The sequence below is a fragment of the Sorghum bicolor genome, chromosome 1 (assembly GCF_000003195.3).
Source record: "Sorghum bicolor cultivar BTx623 chromosome 1, Sorghum_bicolor_NCBIv3, whole genome shotgun sequence".
In the NCBI taxonomy this organism is placed as follows: domain Eukaryota; kingdom Viridiplantae; phylum Streptophyta; class Magnoliopsida; order Poales; family Poaceae; genus Sorghum; species Sorghum bicolor.
The window spans coordinates 76,399,566-76,414,481 of NC_012870.2; the positions used below are offsets into that span (position 1 = coordinate 76,399,566).

At 41.9% G+C, this 14,916-nt stretch overlaps 2 protein-coding genes across 2 annotated transcripts in view; one reads left to right on the plus strand and one right to left on the minus strand.

The window, feature by feature from the left end:
* The window catches only part of LOC8082146, a 2,879-nt gene extending 10 nt beyond the window's left edge, over nucleotides 1–2,869 (plus strand). The window contains exons 1-3 of the mRNA XM_021463658.1: nucleotides 1–239; nucleotides 324–389; nucleotides 512–2,869. The exon at nucleotides 1–239 is cut by the window's left edge and continues 10 nt beyond it. Of these exons, the coding sequence (XP_021319333.1) occupies nucleotides 168–239; nucleotides 324–389; nucleotides 512–2,707 (2,334 nt within the window). The 5' untranslated portion in view covers nucleotides 1–167 and the 3' untranslated portion in view covers nucleotides 2,708–2,869. The remainder of the gene's footprint in view (nucleotides 240–323; nucleotides 390–511) is intronic.
* LOC8082147 (cyclin-T1-4) lies at nucleotides 4,542–12,911 on the minus strand. The gene is made up of 7 exons (XM_021450505.1): nucleotides 12,719–12,911; nucleotides 11,788–12,080; nucleotides 11,115–11,196; nucleotides 10,625–10,759; nucleotides 9,770–9,948; nucleotides 9,533–9,684; nucleotides 4,542–5,923 (listed from the first exon to the last, which is right to left on the minus strand). The coding sequence occupies exons 1-7, from the start codon at nucleotides 12,896–12,898 to the stop codon at nucleotides 4,953–4,955; spliced, it is 1,992 nt and encodes a 663-aa protein (XP_021306180.1). The 5' UTR covers nucleotides 12,899–12,911; the 3' UTR covers nucleotides 4,542–4,952.

The following is a 14,916-nucleotide window of genomic DNA, read 5'->3' on the forward strand; positions in this document are numbered from 1 at the left end:
AATCTGAGAAAATGGAGGGAACTAGGGAACCTCACCACTTCCCCCGCCGCCAAGCACAACAGTAAAACTGACACAATCGAAGCTCGAGACCAACTCCAAGCGGAGGTTGCCTCCGACGAATCCGTCCATGGGGGAAGCGCGGGGGCTCGTCCACCCGTGCGACAGCGATGGCACCGTGCGCGTCCTCCACCGCCGCCGGCCCCGACGCGTCCGCTCTGGCCTCCGATGGCTCCAATCCCGTACTCCACTGCACCACCCTCCTCCTTTTACTGTCGATTCGCGATCTCCCTTTGGCTAATGTTTGCATGTTTTTGGGATTGCAGGGTGCCACCACCGGTGGGAGGAAGCGTAAGGCCCCGGCGGCCCCTCGGAAGCCTCGGAAGGCACAGGTTCGTGCTCGTGGCTTCGTGCTGTACTGTTCACCGCATTCGTGCATCTAGCCTTTTTCCTGAATCTGATTTCGTTCGTATGAATATGTCGCATTTATATTGTGCCATTGTTCGGTGCATAGGATCACAAAACATATCACATCGAGGTGCGCTACGGGCACATAAGAAACCTCTGGCGAGGAGGAAGAAACATCGAAGGTTTCTGGGATGTGCGAGGAGAAAATTTGGATGAATGCGGCCACATAGTGGCGGAGCTGCCGCAGCCGTGGCCGATGACATTGGTGGATGTCAAGCTCTGGATCTTGAAACTGTTCCGTCTTCATCCAGAGACACAAGATCTCCAAATCAAGGGGTTCTTCAAAGAATTCTGCCCTGACTTCTTCGATATCGGTCTAGATGACCATGGTCCAGACTTTTATTCGGACAACTTGGACTGGGAGGTCCGAGGTTTCCATAGCGACAGGTCTTGGACTTCCTTTGTCAATAAAATGAAGAGAAAAAAAGCGTTTCAGCAGCTCATGCTGTATGCGGACTGCTCTGAACTCAAGCACTATGATGTTCTGCTCAAAGCCATACCTGAAGGTTACTCCCAACTATCAACGGTGTTGCTGCCCTTGGGGAAAGTGTCTGATGAGCCTCTTCGGCTGCGCTCTCTGCACGACCACCTGCTACCAATGACAGTGAAGGAAATTTCAACAAAAGTTGCTGACGAATGTGGCGAGCAGTTCAGTCTCCCTGAGGTTTGGAGGGCAAAACAGAAAGCTTTTGAATTCAGATTCGGTACGTATTATGATTCATACGACTATGTCCCAACGTTGCTTAAGGACATAGTATGTTCAAACCCAGGTAGTTTTTTTGACATCAAGGATACAGAGGTTGTGGGCTGCAAGGATTTCCGAGTCCTCAATTGTATATTTTGGGCACTTGCACAGTGCATACGTGCCTTCAGTTACTGTCGCCCTGTGCTTTGTGTTAAGGGCACACCACTATGTGGGAGATATCAAGGGGTGCTGTTGACTGCCCTTGCGTTAGATGCTAATGATTGCCTCGTTCCAGTAGCATTTGCTATTGCCGAGAGAGAGACAAAGGAAAGCTGGCTTTGGTTTCTTAGGAATGTGAAGCGAGCAGTCGTGAAGGAGCGCTCTGGTGTCTGCATTATCCATGACTGCAAAGTGGAGTTGGTAAATGCTGTAGATGATATTCAGAATAACCCAGATGAAACGCACCCATGGAGGGATGTACAAAGCCGGTGGTGTATGCTACACCTTGCTGAAAACTTCTTGGAGTATTTTAGTGACAAGAAACTGGTGTCGATGTTCAAGAGGCTTTGCCAGCAGAAGCAACACAGTAAGTTTGCTGAAATATGGAAGGAGCTAGATGAGTTGACATCAAAATATATGGCAGAGAAAGAAAGCAGTTCAAGTCAGGAAATGCTGCAGGGTTCAGGCGAGCTTGATGAGGCAGAACTTGAGGCACCAGCACCATGCAGCCAACTGAAGTCAGTGCAGGATGGGGAAGAAGGAAATCACAGAGATGACAGCCAAATGAAGATAACAAAGTTTTCTGATTGGATCCATCTGAAACCGAAGGAGAAGTGGTCACTGCTGCATGACACAAATAGAGCTAGGTATGGCATCATGGGCACTGATATATCTGATATATATAAGCATAGCCATGTATTCAAAGGAGTACCACTCTGTGCCATAGTGGAGGTGACATTCAAGCGCATGGTAGAGTACTTCAAAAACACAAGTGACGCAGCAAACAAAGCAATCAACGACCCAGCAATGAAGTTCCCTCAACGTGTACAGGATGAGATGGATCTCAAAATGCAGAAGGCCCAGGCGCATCAGGTGATCTGCGTGAAAACAAAGTGCAACAATGTTATATTGGGGGATGATGTTAAACAGTTTGTGGTTCAGTCAGGGCAGAAGCGTGTAGTTGTTCGCCTGTATTCAAAATCTACCAGTAGCGTGGATAAGTTTGGAGCGCGCAGAATCAGAAAAAGTGCTGCATGTTCATGCAACAAGATGCAGCTTCTTCGCAAACCCTGCTCTCACGTCGTGGCTGTCTGCTGTCAAATTGGAGTTACTTCTACATACATGTCCCCGTACTACAGCTTGACCTGTCTAGGTAATACTTGGAGTACAAAATTCAAAGTAGCTGATAATTTGTTCAAGTACCGAGAATCCATTCAATTCAGCTGGGAGAAGAAGACGCTAACTTGGATGCCGGACAAAAAGCTGGAGTGTGGCTTTCCTGGTTTTCTAACATCAGACTGCACACAAACTGCCACAGAAGAGGAAGAGCAAGAGTGAAGCATCTGCAGTTGATCAATTCAGACAATCAAAGAGCCGAAGAAGACTCAGAAGAACCTAGTCAAGCTTGAACTTCTATGTTCTTCCGTCAACTCAGTCATATGTGTACTCTTAATATGCAGCACCTTTTGAGCTCAAGTTATCCTAGTCGTTAAAACTGAACTTTTTATCTGTGCGCTTCACTGCTTGTATCATGTCCAGGAAACTGAATTCCACGGTATGTTCAGCAGGCAGGACAACTGTCCTACTCCTCATTCTGTTGTCGGACGCCTTGCCTGTGTGTCCTGGCAGGGTGGTCGGCAGGCGAGTGGTCGTCGGACTCGGACCCGATGATGTGCGTCCGCGTCGCCGTCGCGTCGTGCCCAAAGAGTGGAGGCCGCGGGAATATTCGCGCCTAGCGCAGGAGGGAGGAAGGCCCGTGGGCACGTGGCGGTGGCCGGGTGCCGCGCTTGGGCCCACGGTCCGTCGCCGGTGAGATGCTCGTGCTCCGTCCACTCGGGACACCCCGTCACGGCACCGTACACACTACACACCGAGCGTCGGCTGAACCGCGGAAAGAAGTCAAAGAACCTTTGGCCGGCGACATGCTGCACCCCACGCACTCGATGATGAATTTTAAATTCACCAAGAGGTGCTGATCTAGTTTTATTCTCCCTTTTTTTTCTACAAAACATAAAAGCAACCTCATCAAAATTACTTTACATATTACTATATCTTTGCATGCAACTGGACAGCCAGGCCGGGCCGGAATCTAGCCGGTGTTGGACCGCGCCGTGAAAACCGCGTGCCGTGAGTGAGAACCGAGAACGATCCAGCAGCGATTATAGGCGACCCAGTCCTTATTGGTCATATTTTATTCTCGATCGATCGGCTGATGGCTTTAACATGCGTAATAACGACACACTCTCTATATATAAAACGGAAACTATCATGCATGTTGCCCAACAACAACACCATCATATTTCGACGTGCACACAAACACTGTCTTTTTGCATTGCTTCGATTGAGTCCGAGACACACAGTACACTAGCGCTAGCTAGTTCTAACAAAGTACAGTACTACGTAAGCCGGTATATGTCACCGACGAGGAGGGCGTCAGTGATGTTGAGGATCGCGGTGGCGCTCGTGCTATGCTTGCAGTGCTGCAGTGTGACGATGATGATCCTGGCGGCGAGGCCGTCGTCGTTGCCGACCGAACCGGGGGAAGGCAACCAGATGGACTGGCGAGATCCTGGTTACTCCGGCGTCGGCGAAATCGGCAACCAACCATAAAACTAGCTTACGCAGCAGCTTTCAAGCCTCTGCGTCTACTCCTCTGATCGAATCTCTGTGATGGATACACTTATGCATCGCATTGCGTGGGCCTGCAAATTATACTGTATATTCCATTTCTATACGTACAAAACATGGATTCTTTACTTGGAAGATGTTTGTAATTCAGTAGTAGTAGATCGATACAAGTTTGAAACAAAAATGTACTAGCAGCTTTGTTTACAATAAGGACAGAATCAGAGTGCTCATTAAACCTTACTATGTATATTTTTTACCTATACATTTACATGATTTACTACTGGATCGAGCTTTTGGAAGTGCCTCAAGTGAGTTAAAATCACAAGCTGTATACTCCGTTGGCCGTGCTTCAGAAAGTTGTATGCAGCCTTAATCAATGACACGTATGCGGCCTGTCACAACAGGGCCTTAGTAAGCCTAGGACCACAAGTTATCTAATCTAGACAATGTAAAATCAGAGTCGAAACTATCTAATGAGTCAAAATTTGCTCTGGAGCTGCCCTATATAAACTTCTAAAAAGTGAAAATAGTGAAGAGATAAAAAAAAAAAGGGAAATCATTTAATTAGGACAATGGAAAGGAAGGCTGCACCAATATTTGCGACCTTGATTGGGACAATCATCATGCCTTGCAAAACCTTTGCATCGCTTTAACCAGAACATCACATACAAGAAATGAATGCAACTGTTACCAGAAGCATGAGCATCAGAGCATGTTTCGTTCATATATATACCAATGTTTGTTGGAACCTAGTAAATATTGCTGCCCGACTTTCCTCAATTTGTAAACTGCAATCAGTTGCAGGACACATCATCTTGATGTTCCGCAGCACAGCAATTTTGGGCACAGCATCGTCAGGCACCATTGAAGACACATGCTCATCAACATGTACTCCTCATCATACAATGAATTCATGTCAGTTTCCAAAAAAAACCATCCAAAATCATATGTAAACCTACCCGTCGAGCTTAGGTCTCTTGCAGTCCTTTCCATCCAGCTCAGGGCCTCCTACAAGTTGAGGATGGTCATAGCCCTTTTGGTGCTTCAATGTGTCATCAAGCTGCTGTGACTTGTGCTCAGGAACATCATTTTGCTTAATAAATGGTGAAGGATGTTGTTCTTTACTGTCCATCAGACAGCCCATGTCTTCAGCTGTTGTTGGTAGACTCTGCTTGACATGGTGACCATTCTCCATTACTTGGTCAGTGTTTTGAAGGTCTGGTGGATGCTTGCTACCATCGGACAAGTTCTGCTTCTTATCCTGTTTAATCTTCTCAACCTCAACAGCCAACTCAACACCTTGTTCTAGCTCTCTCTCAAGTAGATCATCATCATCCATCAAATTTACCTTTGAGGCAAAACCACCTTTCGACTTCCTTCGCTTCTCCAGAGCTGCTTTTACTTTATCCTTGTCAATTTTATTCATTGCATCCATTCTCGAGGTTGACACAACAGGAGCTTCAAGGCCACCAACACCATCTCTTGTTTCATTGGAATTATCATCCGATCGATGTGGTTGATGTTCTTCCACTGGATAACGATGTCCAGGCGAGAACTTTTTGTCATGGTGCAATCTGTCCATACCAGTATCAGTTTTGATTCCACTTTTGTTCTTTTCTTTGCTGCCACCATGGTTAGCATTGTCATTTTGCAGCATTTTGTGGCCAGAAATATGCTTGTCTGAATTTGAGTGCCCATCGTCATGGTGACCTGAAGCGCTTGTTGAGGACGAATGCTGCAAATTTTGCGATCTGGATGCCTGAAGATAACCATGAGCAGATGGTTCCTTGGAATTTGCTTCAGACTTTACAGATGAACGTTGATTACACACACCAGCGGAGCTCCCTTCGGCTTCACTTCCCTGTGATGATTGTGCCTGCGTTGTACGGTTTTGCTCATACATTTCCAACAACTGACCGCTAATCTCTGCAATGATGGACAACAAATATGTTTTATCATCAGATCAGATGCAACTTAGAACCCAAGAGATAAAATCACATGTCAGACTAAATTGTTATAATAAGATAATAAATAATAGTTAGTACAAATAAGAATTGCCATGTACTGCTTAGTCAAAGCTAAACAATACATAGTAGAGACCAGCCTCAAAAAGGACAGAAGCTTGCTGATCCTTTTAGAGGCTACTAATAAGATTCTAACAGCTAAAAGGTAGCTGGGACTTGAGTAGTTTATCGGTTGGTTCCTATCAAACAGTAAGGTATTTGCCCCCTTTACCAAAATGGTGTATGTGACAAGGCACCAGTAGAAATCAGAAGATGCTCACCAGTTACTAATTGCAAAGCTCTTAAGGTAAATATATTAACAAAAATGCATGTGTGCACTATCAAAATCTCATTTATAGACAACTTTCAACATATACCTAAAAAAGGAGCAACATACTGCCTCCGTCCCGCAAAGAGAGTAATTCTGGTTTAGCCAATATTTATGATACAAATAAATATCATTAGATTCATCATGAAATATATTTTCATAGTAAATCTATTTGCTGCCATAAATGTTGATCATCTTCTCTATAAACTTGGTCAAACATAAGATAGTTTGACTTAGGACAAAACCAAAACGTAACTCTTTGTGGAATGGAGGTAGTACTAATATAGCAAGACACATAGCACCTAGAAATACCCAACAGGAACAAGAACGTTTCACGAGATGGAAAATCAAACTCCATATTTGGTGGCAGAATATCATCATAGCATGTTCAGAAAATTGCCTAATGCAAGTCCCTCACTTGGCCAGCCCTTTTTTAGGCTAAATAACAATATACATTATCTAGGGGTACCACTCCATTTCAAGAAATTAGCTAGAGAGGATGTTCAGCCTTTAGTTGACAAAATGCTTAAGCGCATTGCGGGGTGCAGAGGAAATCTACTTTCCTATGCAGCTAAGCTTGTCCTTATTAAAGCATGCTTAGTATCCCTGCGTACCTTCTTTCCTTTATTAAGTTTCCCAAATGGGCTATAAAGATCTTGAATACCCATTTAGCTAACTGTTTGTGGAGTGACAACCCTACTGCTCATAGGTATCATTTAGCTAACTGGGATAGTGTTAGTATGATGGAGTATGGTGGCCTTGGGATTCCTAGTTTAAGAGATTTGAATATTTGTCTTCTAAAATCTTGGATTAAGAGATACTCCCTCCATCTCAAATTGTAAGTCATTCCAAGAATCTTGGAGAATCAAAGCATCTCAAGTTTAACCAAATTTATATGATAGGATAATAACATTTATGATATCAACTAAGTATCATTAGGTATTCATTAATTATATTTTTCATAGTATATCTATTTGATGCCACAAAATTTTATAATTTTTTCTATAATTTTGGTCAAACTTGAGATGCTTTGACTCTCCAAGATTCTTGGAATGACTTACAATTTGGGATGGAGGGAGTACAATCTAGGTGATAAAAAATTCTGGAGGGGGCTGATTGATCATAAATATGAAACTAGTAAGACCAACATTTTTTATAGTCCTACTGCTGGTAGTTCTCAATTTTTTTAGAGGTATGATCTGGGCAGCTTCTGCTGCCAAGATGGGATATACCTGGAAAATAGGGAATGGAAAAAGGTGAAGTTTTGGGAGGATATTGGTTGGGACCCTCCAGTTTTGCTATTCAATATTGGGAGGTATATATCTTAGTGAATGAAAAGTCTGATACAGTAGCCAATTTGTGGGATGGTGTAGAAGTGCACTTTCAGAAGGTGTGTTGACAATAGGGCTAATGAATCTTTGGTTAGAAGTTGTTCAACTAGCTTCTACCATTACTTTTAGTGATGACGCGGATGCTTTGATTTGGAAATTCACCTCTAATGGAGTCTATTTTCTCAGTCTTTATATAAGATAGTCAATTTTAGAGGTATTTTACCAGTCCATGTTCCTGCTGTCTGGAATCTGAAGATACCCCCTAGAATACATTTCTTTCTTTGGCTTTTGTCCAAAAACAAGTTGTTGACCAGAGATGATCTACGTCTAAGAAGGAAGGTAGATGATAAGTCTTGTTTATTTTGTATGGAAAATGAATATGTCCATCACATCTTTTTTGACTGTGTGGTTGCTAGCCAGTTGTGGGTTTATCTAGCTGAGGTGATTGGTAGAAATGTAGGTAGATCCTTTGAATCTATTGGTGCTATGTGGTTAAGTAATAAGAGATTCTTAGTTGATAATATTTTCTGTGCTGCTGCCTTGTGGGAGCTTTGGAAGTTAAGAAATAGTTTATGTTTTCAGGGTTGTCTTTGGAAGGATGTGAAAATTCTAATCCAGCATGTTGTCAATATGCTCCAAAATTGGAGATTGCTCTGTCCCAAGGAAAAGCTCCTGGAGTACAATCAGAAACTGGAGAAGTTGAGGAATATTGCCACAAGGCCTACCTGCTACCTGGATGCCCAAGGTAGGCAAAAACTGGGAGAGGTACCTTTTCATGCATGCACATGATTGGCAATACCAAACCCTCCGGGAGGAAGTGAAGGATCATGTCGTTGGCTGTGAAGAAATGGTTGGAAAAGCATGTGAAAACAAATGGTTTAGTTTGGCTGAATTCAAATCGGCTTGGCTCATGTAATATCTGGTGTTGGTGTGCTGTGTGCGTGTTCTGTTAGCACCCAATGATGAGCTGTGACTTCTGCTAAACCGGTTGAATGTTGTAAACATTTTGTCTTGGTTAATGCTAAGGCTGGGGCATGGCCCTTAAACTCTAAAAAAAAATTGTACACTTCCAATTGTACCTACTTTTCTCAGAATAGCTTAAAAATATGCTACCTTCTTCTGCAGTCTGAAACAGAAAAAAGAATTGGTTCGAGCATGCTAGAATTTAAATAAAGTGTCTAAAAAGTAAGTTTTGGAAATTAAATTGTATAATGAATTAAGATATGGAAAAGTCGAAACAGTATAAACCCAAACGATAACATGTCATGAAATATATTTTCATCTTTATAAACAATGCTAACAAAAAAATAAACAATGTGCTTAATTAGGCCGTGTTTAGTTCCGGAAGAAAAAATTTTTGTGACACTGTAGCACTTTCGTTTGTTTATGGTAATTATTGTCCAACCATGGACTACCTAGGCTCAAAAGATTCGTCTCGTAAATTCCAACCAAACTGTACAATTAGTTTTTATTTTTGTTTATATTTAATACTACATGCATGCGTCTAAAGATTCGATGTGACGAGGAATCTTGAAAAATTTTGGGTTTTTGGGTGGAAGTAAACAAGGCCTTAATGCAGTGGAGAACAATGTGGTCCTACTTTAGCCTGAATATAAGTTCAATGGAGCTGCAGTTTGTCAATAACTGCTAGCAGTAAAGAAAGAAAACACGAAGTTATCAAGTTAAGTATCTATGATGTGTATCATTCCTTCAAAACCAGGAGTTTCACAGGAACAAAATTCAATTTGACACACCAAACACATGGTGCTAAACTGCTAATTCAATCAATAACGATCAAAACATATGCAGAACAAATAAACAAAGTAGGGCAGGTGGATACATTTCATCGCTAACTTTGCAAATAAGGACCAACCTTCAAGCTGTCGATACGTGACATCAAAATCCTGCCACCAATGCTTATCACCATCTAATGAGAGCTTCACTTTGAGAAATTTAGCAGCCAAACAGATAGCACCAGCTGCAATATGATGAGGCTGGAACTGCAGGCAAAGCGAAGTACGCAGCCTGTACAGTGCACAACATTAAGTGTAGTAGATACACAACTGTGAACTGCAATTTCAAAAAAACAGCAAGGGTAGCACTAGCATACCCATCATTTACAAAATTCCAGGCAACCTGAGCAAGTGGACTTTTATTATCAATATTGAATCTCCTTATTGCTTCAACCAAGGGCCTATATGCATGGTGAATATTAAGGTCAAACCCAAGTGTTGCAAGTACAACTCGCTCCCCAAGTAAAATAAGTTCTTTTTGTTTATCATATATTTCCTGCAAGAGGCAGTAGTAAGCACTAATATCAGTTGAAACAACTCATACATAAATGGCTTTCTTTTGAACCAAATATGAACTGGTGCATGCAGAAAATAAACTCCATATGTAGATTCAGGCAGGAAGCACAAAAGGATAACACTATCATAATGTTCATGCAAAAGTGCTCGACACATAGGAGCATAACTTTTTTACAGAAAAAGACATTTTCAGGGTTAGACAGTTCAGCTTAGATAGCACCTTGGGATGATTTGAGCAACCATAAGCTGGTAATGGGGGCATACAATGGCAGCTATTGATGGCCATCATCATTTTGTAAGTAATGTTTGTTAAGCATCATAAAACCATTAAGCATTGATATTAGTAGCATGAGCATTCAAACCCAGGAGAATAAGTGGATCTCAACTGCTTTCGCATTAAGACTTCGTAGTGAGATTTGAATCTACATATTAAAATGGGACTAAAACCTAATTTTTTTTCTTGCATAAATAGCTATACAAGAATACAACCACATCCTAGAAGTGCATGACACAATGAATTATAAAGTTAAAAAAATGCACTAGTTCCCGAGTAAAGAGTATGAAACAATATTAGCTGAACAGTAATAATCATGCAGGAAAAAACTAGATAGTGTCAGGACTTCCGGAGCAAAACAAGAGACAAATTAAACCATTACCTTCTGCTTGATTCTCTGACTAGACTTAGGATCATTCTTATGAATCATCCCATAAGAAACCAAGATGACATCCCTCAGAGGTTTAGGTGTTTCTTCAACTTTTCCAGCCAAGAATAAACAAACTGTGGCGATTATCTGTGTGGATATTAGATTTAGATTCAAAAGTATTGGTGCCTATTGTATAGAAACAAAATACATTTGACAGGGTGATACCTAGCTTGAAGGAGTAAATCTATATCTATTAGATACTAGAAGAATTTGGTTTCTAACACGAATGCAAGAGAAAATGTGAAAAATGAGCCTCTAGTTTGTCATATCAACTACTATATAAGATCTTGTTAGTAGTCAGGGATACAAAATGGAAAAGGCAAATAATTGAAAACTTAGCAAAATAAAATTATATCAAAATGTAAAAGTTTCTAAGGCAATGCACAAACCTAAAAGCTTAACGGAAATTTTGGCAACCACTGAAAACCAAAATAACACTTACTCGTCTATCATTTTTTGCAAGGGATTGACGAAGGTAAAAACGATGACAGAATACCATCGCTGTGGCAATCGTCACTTGAGGCCTAAAAACAGCACAGATGAGGTAGATTTTACGAGATAAAAGGAAGCTAAAAGTATTTACTTTAGCAAACTTGGTGACCACACAATCCATTCAATATAATAAAACTTTTTAAAAAAACTGAAGGATTCATATAACCACTAAGGAAAATGCCATACTTTAGCAAGCAACAACCAAGATCAACCATGCACACAAAAATAAATAAAGACCAGCAAAACCTCAGTCCATTTTCAAATACCAGACTGTCAAGTATGCCAAAATTCAAATTATACAATAACAGCTATGCAAATTTCTCTCTTCTCAATGACAGTATGACCATCCTTAGTCAAAGATACACAACTATTTACGGGAGAAAAAGATACATATATATTGTTACCACAAACAATTGTAGATATGTGCAGCCCACCACACAAGTGAATATATAAAAATAAGCAAACATAAGCTAATATAGATACATATTTTGAAAAGCCTCAGCGTCATGGAAACATCAAAGTAGCACTTCATTTTAAAGAGTGTTCTTAGAATTTATAGAAAATGAAACACAAAGAAGAGCCAATAATATATGATATAAGAAAACAAAATGTCTCAGTCTTACATTTTAAGCAACATGCCCAAATCTTGTAGAAACTTGCAATACAACTTTCGAAGGTTAGACTCTTTCTTAAAATCAATACCATCCCTCCTGGATGGAGAATTTTCCTCTAATTCTTTTCTACTGAAATACCACGATGGACCAAGTTTCCTAGCTTCATCACACCTAGCCTGGGCACATCCATTGGGGCTATTGTCCACAACTCCATGATGTGATGAATCACTTCGCACCATAGCCATGAAAGCTTGGTTATATTCGATACAAATTGATTTGCTCCTTGAACTCCTAATCAGTCTCTGAACAGAGAAGGTACAACTGGTGTTACAACAGGCACCATGAAATAGAAAAGGACGGCATGGCACAGTACAGCTCCAGAGTAATGTACAGAGGAGCATGTGCATTCAAATAGACAAGCTTAAATTCCTATATTGATCATAAAATGGAAAATGATAGAATGGTATATGCTGCCATAACATGCTAAAAGGGCCAATAATACACAACCATGGCAGCATGTCATGATGATACTCGATATTTAAGAATGGGGCGGTATGGCTTAAGACAATCCTACTATTTGTTAATAAGAAAGCACCCCCCCCCCCCCCCACATTAATAATTAATGTAAAACAAAAGAGAGGTTAACAAACTTCTGAACCCAAGCCAGACCAAATACACAAAATAATTCGCCGCCCGTTTCTTTTCCAGCATTGTCCATGCCCATTTCTTTTCCAGCATTGTCCTTGCCCACCACACCCAGGGGCGGACACAGTAGAGGATATGGGTGTACACCCGATAATTTTTGCAAACAGAATCGAAGTTACTAGGTGCAATCATCTATAAAGTTGTAGTTACAACAGATCCAAAAACAAACAGCTTAAGCTAGGGTTTGGGTGGTCGGTTTCGCACAGCAGGAACGGAAGAGAATGGGTGGGCGTACCTGATGGTGCTTGCAGCCGGATAAGGGCCTGAAGGAACCTTTCGAAGGGCCCGACGGAGACCTGGGCACCTGGCGAGGCCGGCGGCCGGCGGCGAGGTCGCCCAGCCGGCGCCACGGGAGAGAGAAGAGAAAGCGCACGCGTGGGGGGGAACGGGAGAAGAAGAGAGGGCTCTGTCGCATGGATAAACGCGGACCGGAGTCCAGGCCTGTTCGGATGAGGTCCCATCAAAATTTACATGGGCCTGTTTTGGTCCAATCCAGCGGTGTCTCTAGGCCCAGATGTTCTGGCTGAACGTCCACTACCTATAAACTTTTAGTTTGCTTTAATTTAAAATATAAAATACAGAGTCCAACTAAACGTGCTAGATTTTCTTTATCCAGATTTCAAATGTGGAAATCAAAGTAAACATAAATAAATTTAGCAAAAAAAATGAACTTTTGAAAACTGATTTTAGAGAGGCAACTGAGAGTATCAAACGCCTCTAGAAAGTGATCTTTAGAGGCGGCTGAGGTACTAGCCATCTCTAAAAATTGATTTTAAACGCGATCAGAAGAATCTATAGACAGATATTTCTAGCTGTCTCTAGAAAGCTTTCTTGTAGCAGTGAGTTTGGATCGATTTTTAAATCATCTTAATAGCTTCAAATAAAAAACCAAAACCTGCAAAGTTATAAATCTCCTTGAGAGCTACATTTTTACTTAAAAGTTATCTCTTTCGTAAAGCGAAATGGAGTGACGAGTTCTGTGTATGTGAAATTATGTGTCTGCACATCTGTCCCATACACTCCCGCGTGCTGCATCTCAGGCTAATGCATGTGGTGTGACACAATGTTTTTTGAGACGCCACGCGGTACGGCACAACTAAAAGTGTTAATTTGCAAATAGCTTTTTTTAGGAACGGTTAAGGTTAAAAATAAAAAGCTTCTGCACCGAATAATGCATAGATGAAATCAGTACTAGTAGCAGTATACAAGTGAGAACAATACCCCGCAAAAAAAAAAAGGTGAGAACGGTAGCCGCTTGTGAACTTGATGAAGCTATAGCAGTGTCATTTGGTACAGGTCCTACCTGACCGAGTAAAGGCATGAGAGAGACTGCAGAGATGGACCCAGAATTATATTCGTCACAAACCCAAGCAATAAGGCACATTGATACTGGCCAAAAACGAGTCCAAATACACTCTACAATTCGCCGGTCACTAACTTTCTCCCAACCAACCGTATACGACTGATGCTATCAGCTGGAAGCAGGCACCCAGCTTCGTCTCGCTTAGAGAACACAGACACTAGGTTCATAGACTTGTTATTTTGACAGTATAGTACGCGCGCGACCGGCCAGTACTTACCGCGATCGAGTAGCGTTACGAACGGTCAGTAATATCGAATCGACTTCAAACTTACGGGATTTGAATTCAAAAATGGACCGCGCCAGCGCTGAAAAAACGGCATTGCGCTACATATACTTTTGCTAGACCACAGAGAACAGTTCACAAACGCTTGTAAAAGTATGAGGTGCATGACCGACTAACTGGCTGGTCATTATTCTTTTTTTGGAGCGTCAATTACGAAACTATATATTTTACTATTATATAAGAGGGAGGCAGGGTACCTCAGCTGCATGCAGCAGCACATATATACGAGATCACAAAATACGATCGATCAGTTGGTCATATATGGCACCGACGGCGGCGGCGGCGCTGATGGTGAGGGCGGCGGCGGTGGCCGTCCTGTTGTTGCAATGCTTCAACGTAATCCTTGCGGCGAGGCCACTGCTGGATGCGGCCGCAGGAGACGGCCGCCGGCCGTGGCTGGGACGACTGGAGCTCGGCGGCGCCGGGACGCCGCTGGCGCTGATCATGCAGGTCCTTCATCGGGGTCCTTGCCCCAACAACAATGGTTGGCAGGCTCCCAACGGCTCCGGATGCCCGTAAATTGTGATAACCCAATCGGCCGGGAGCTTTTAGTGGCCACTGACTCCCTATGTTTGAAATTATAAGAAATTTTGGTTTTCATTAGATATGTTGTTTTTGCTATGTACGTAGACATAATATATATTAAGACTATAACAAAAGTTACATATCTAAAAAAAACAGAACTATCTTGTAATTTAGAATACAGAAGTATTAGGATACAATTCCCTACTTGATTTCCAGTATAAATAGCCCAATATTATACACTTTGTATCTTGAAATATATATC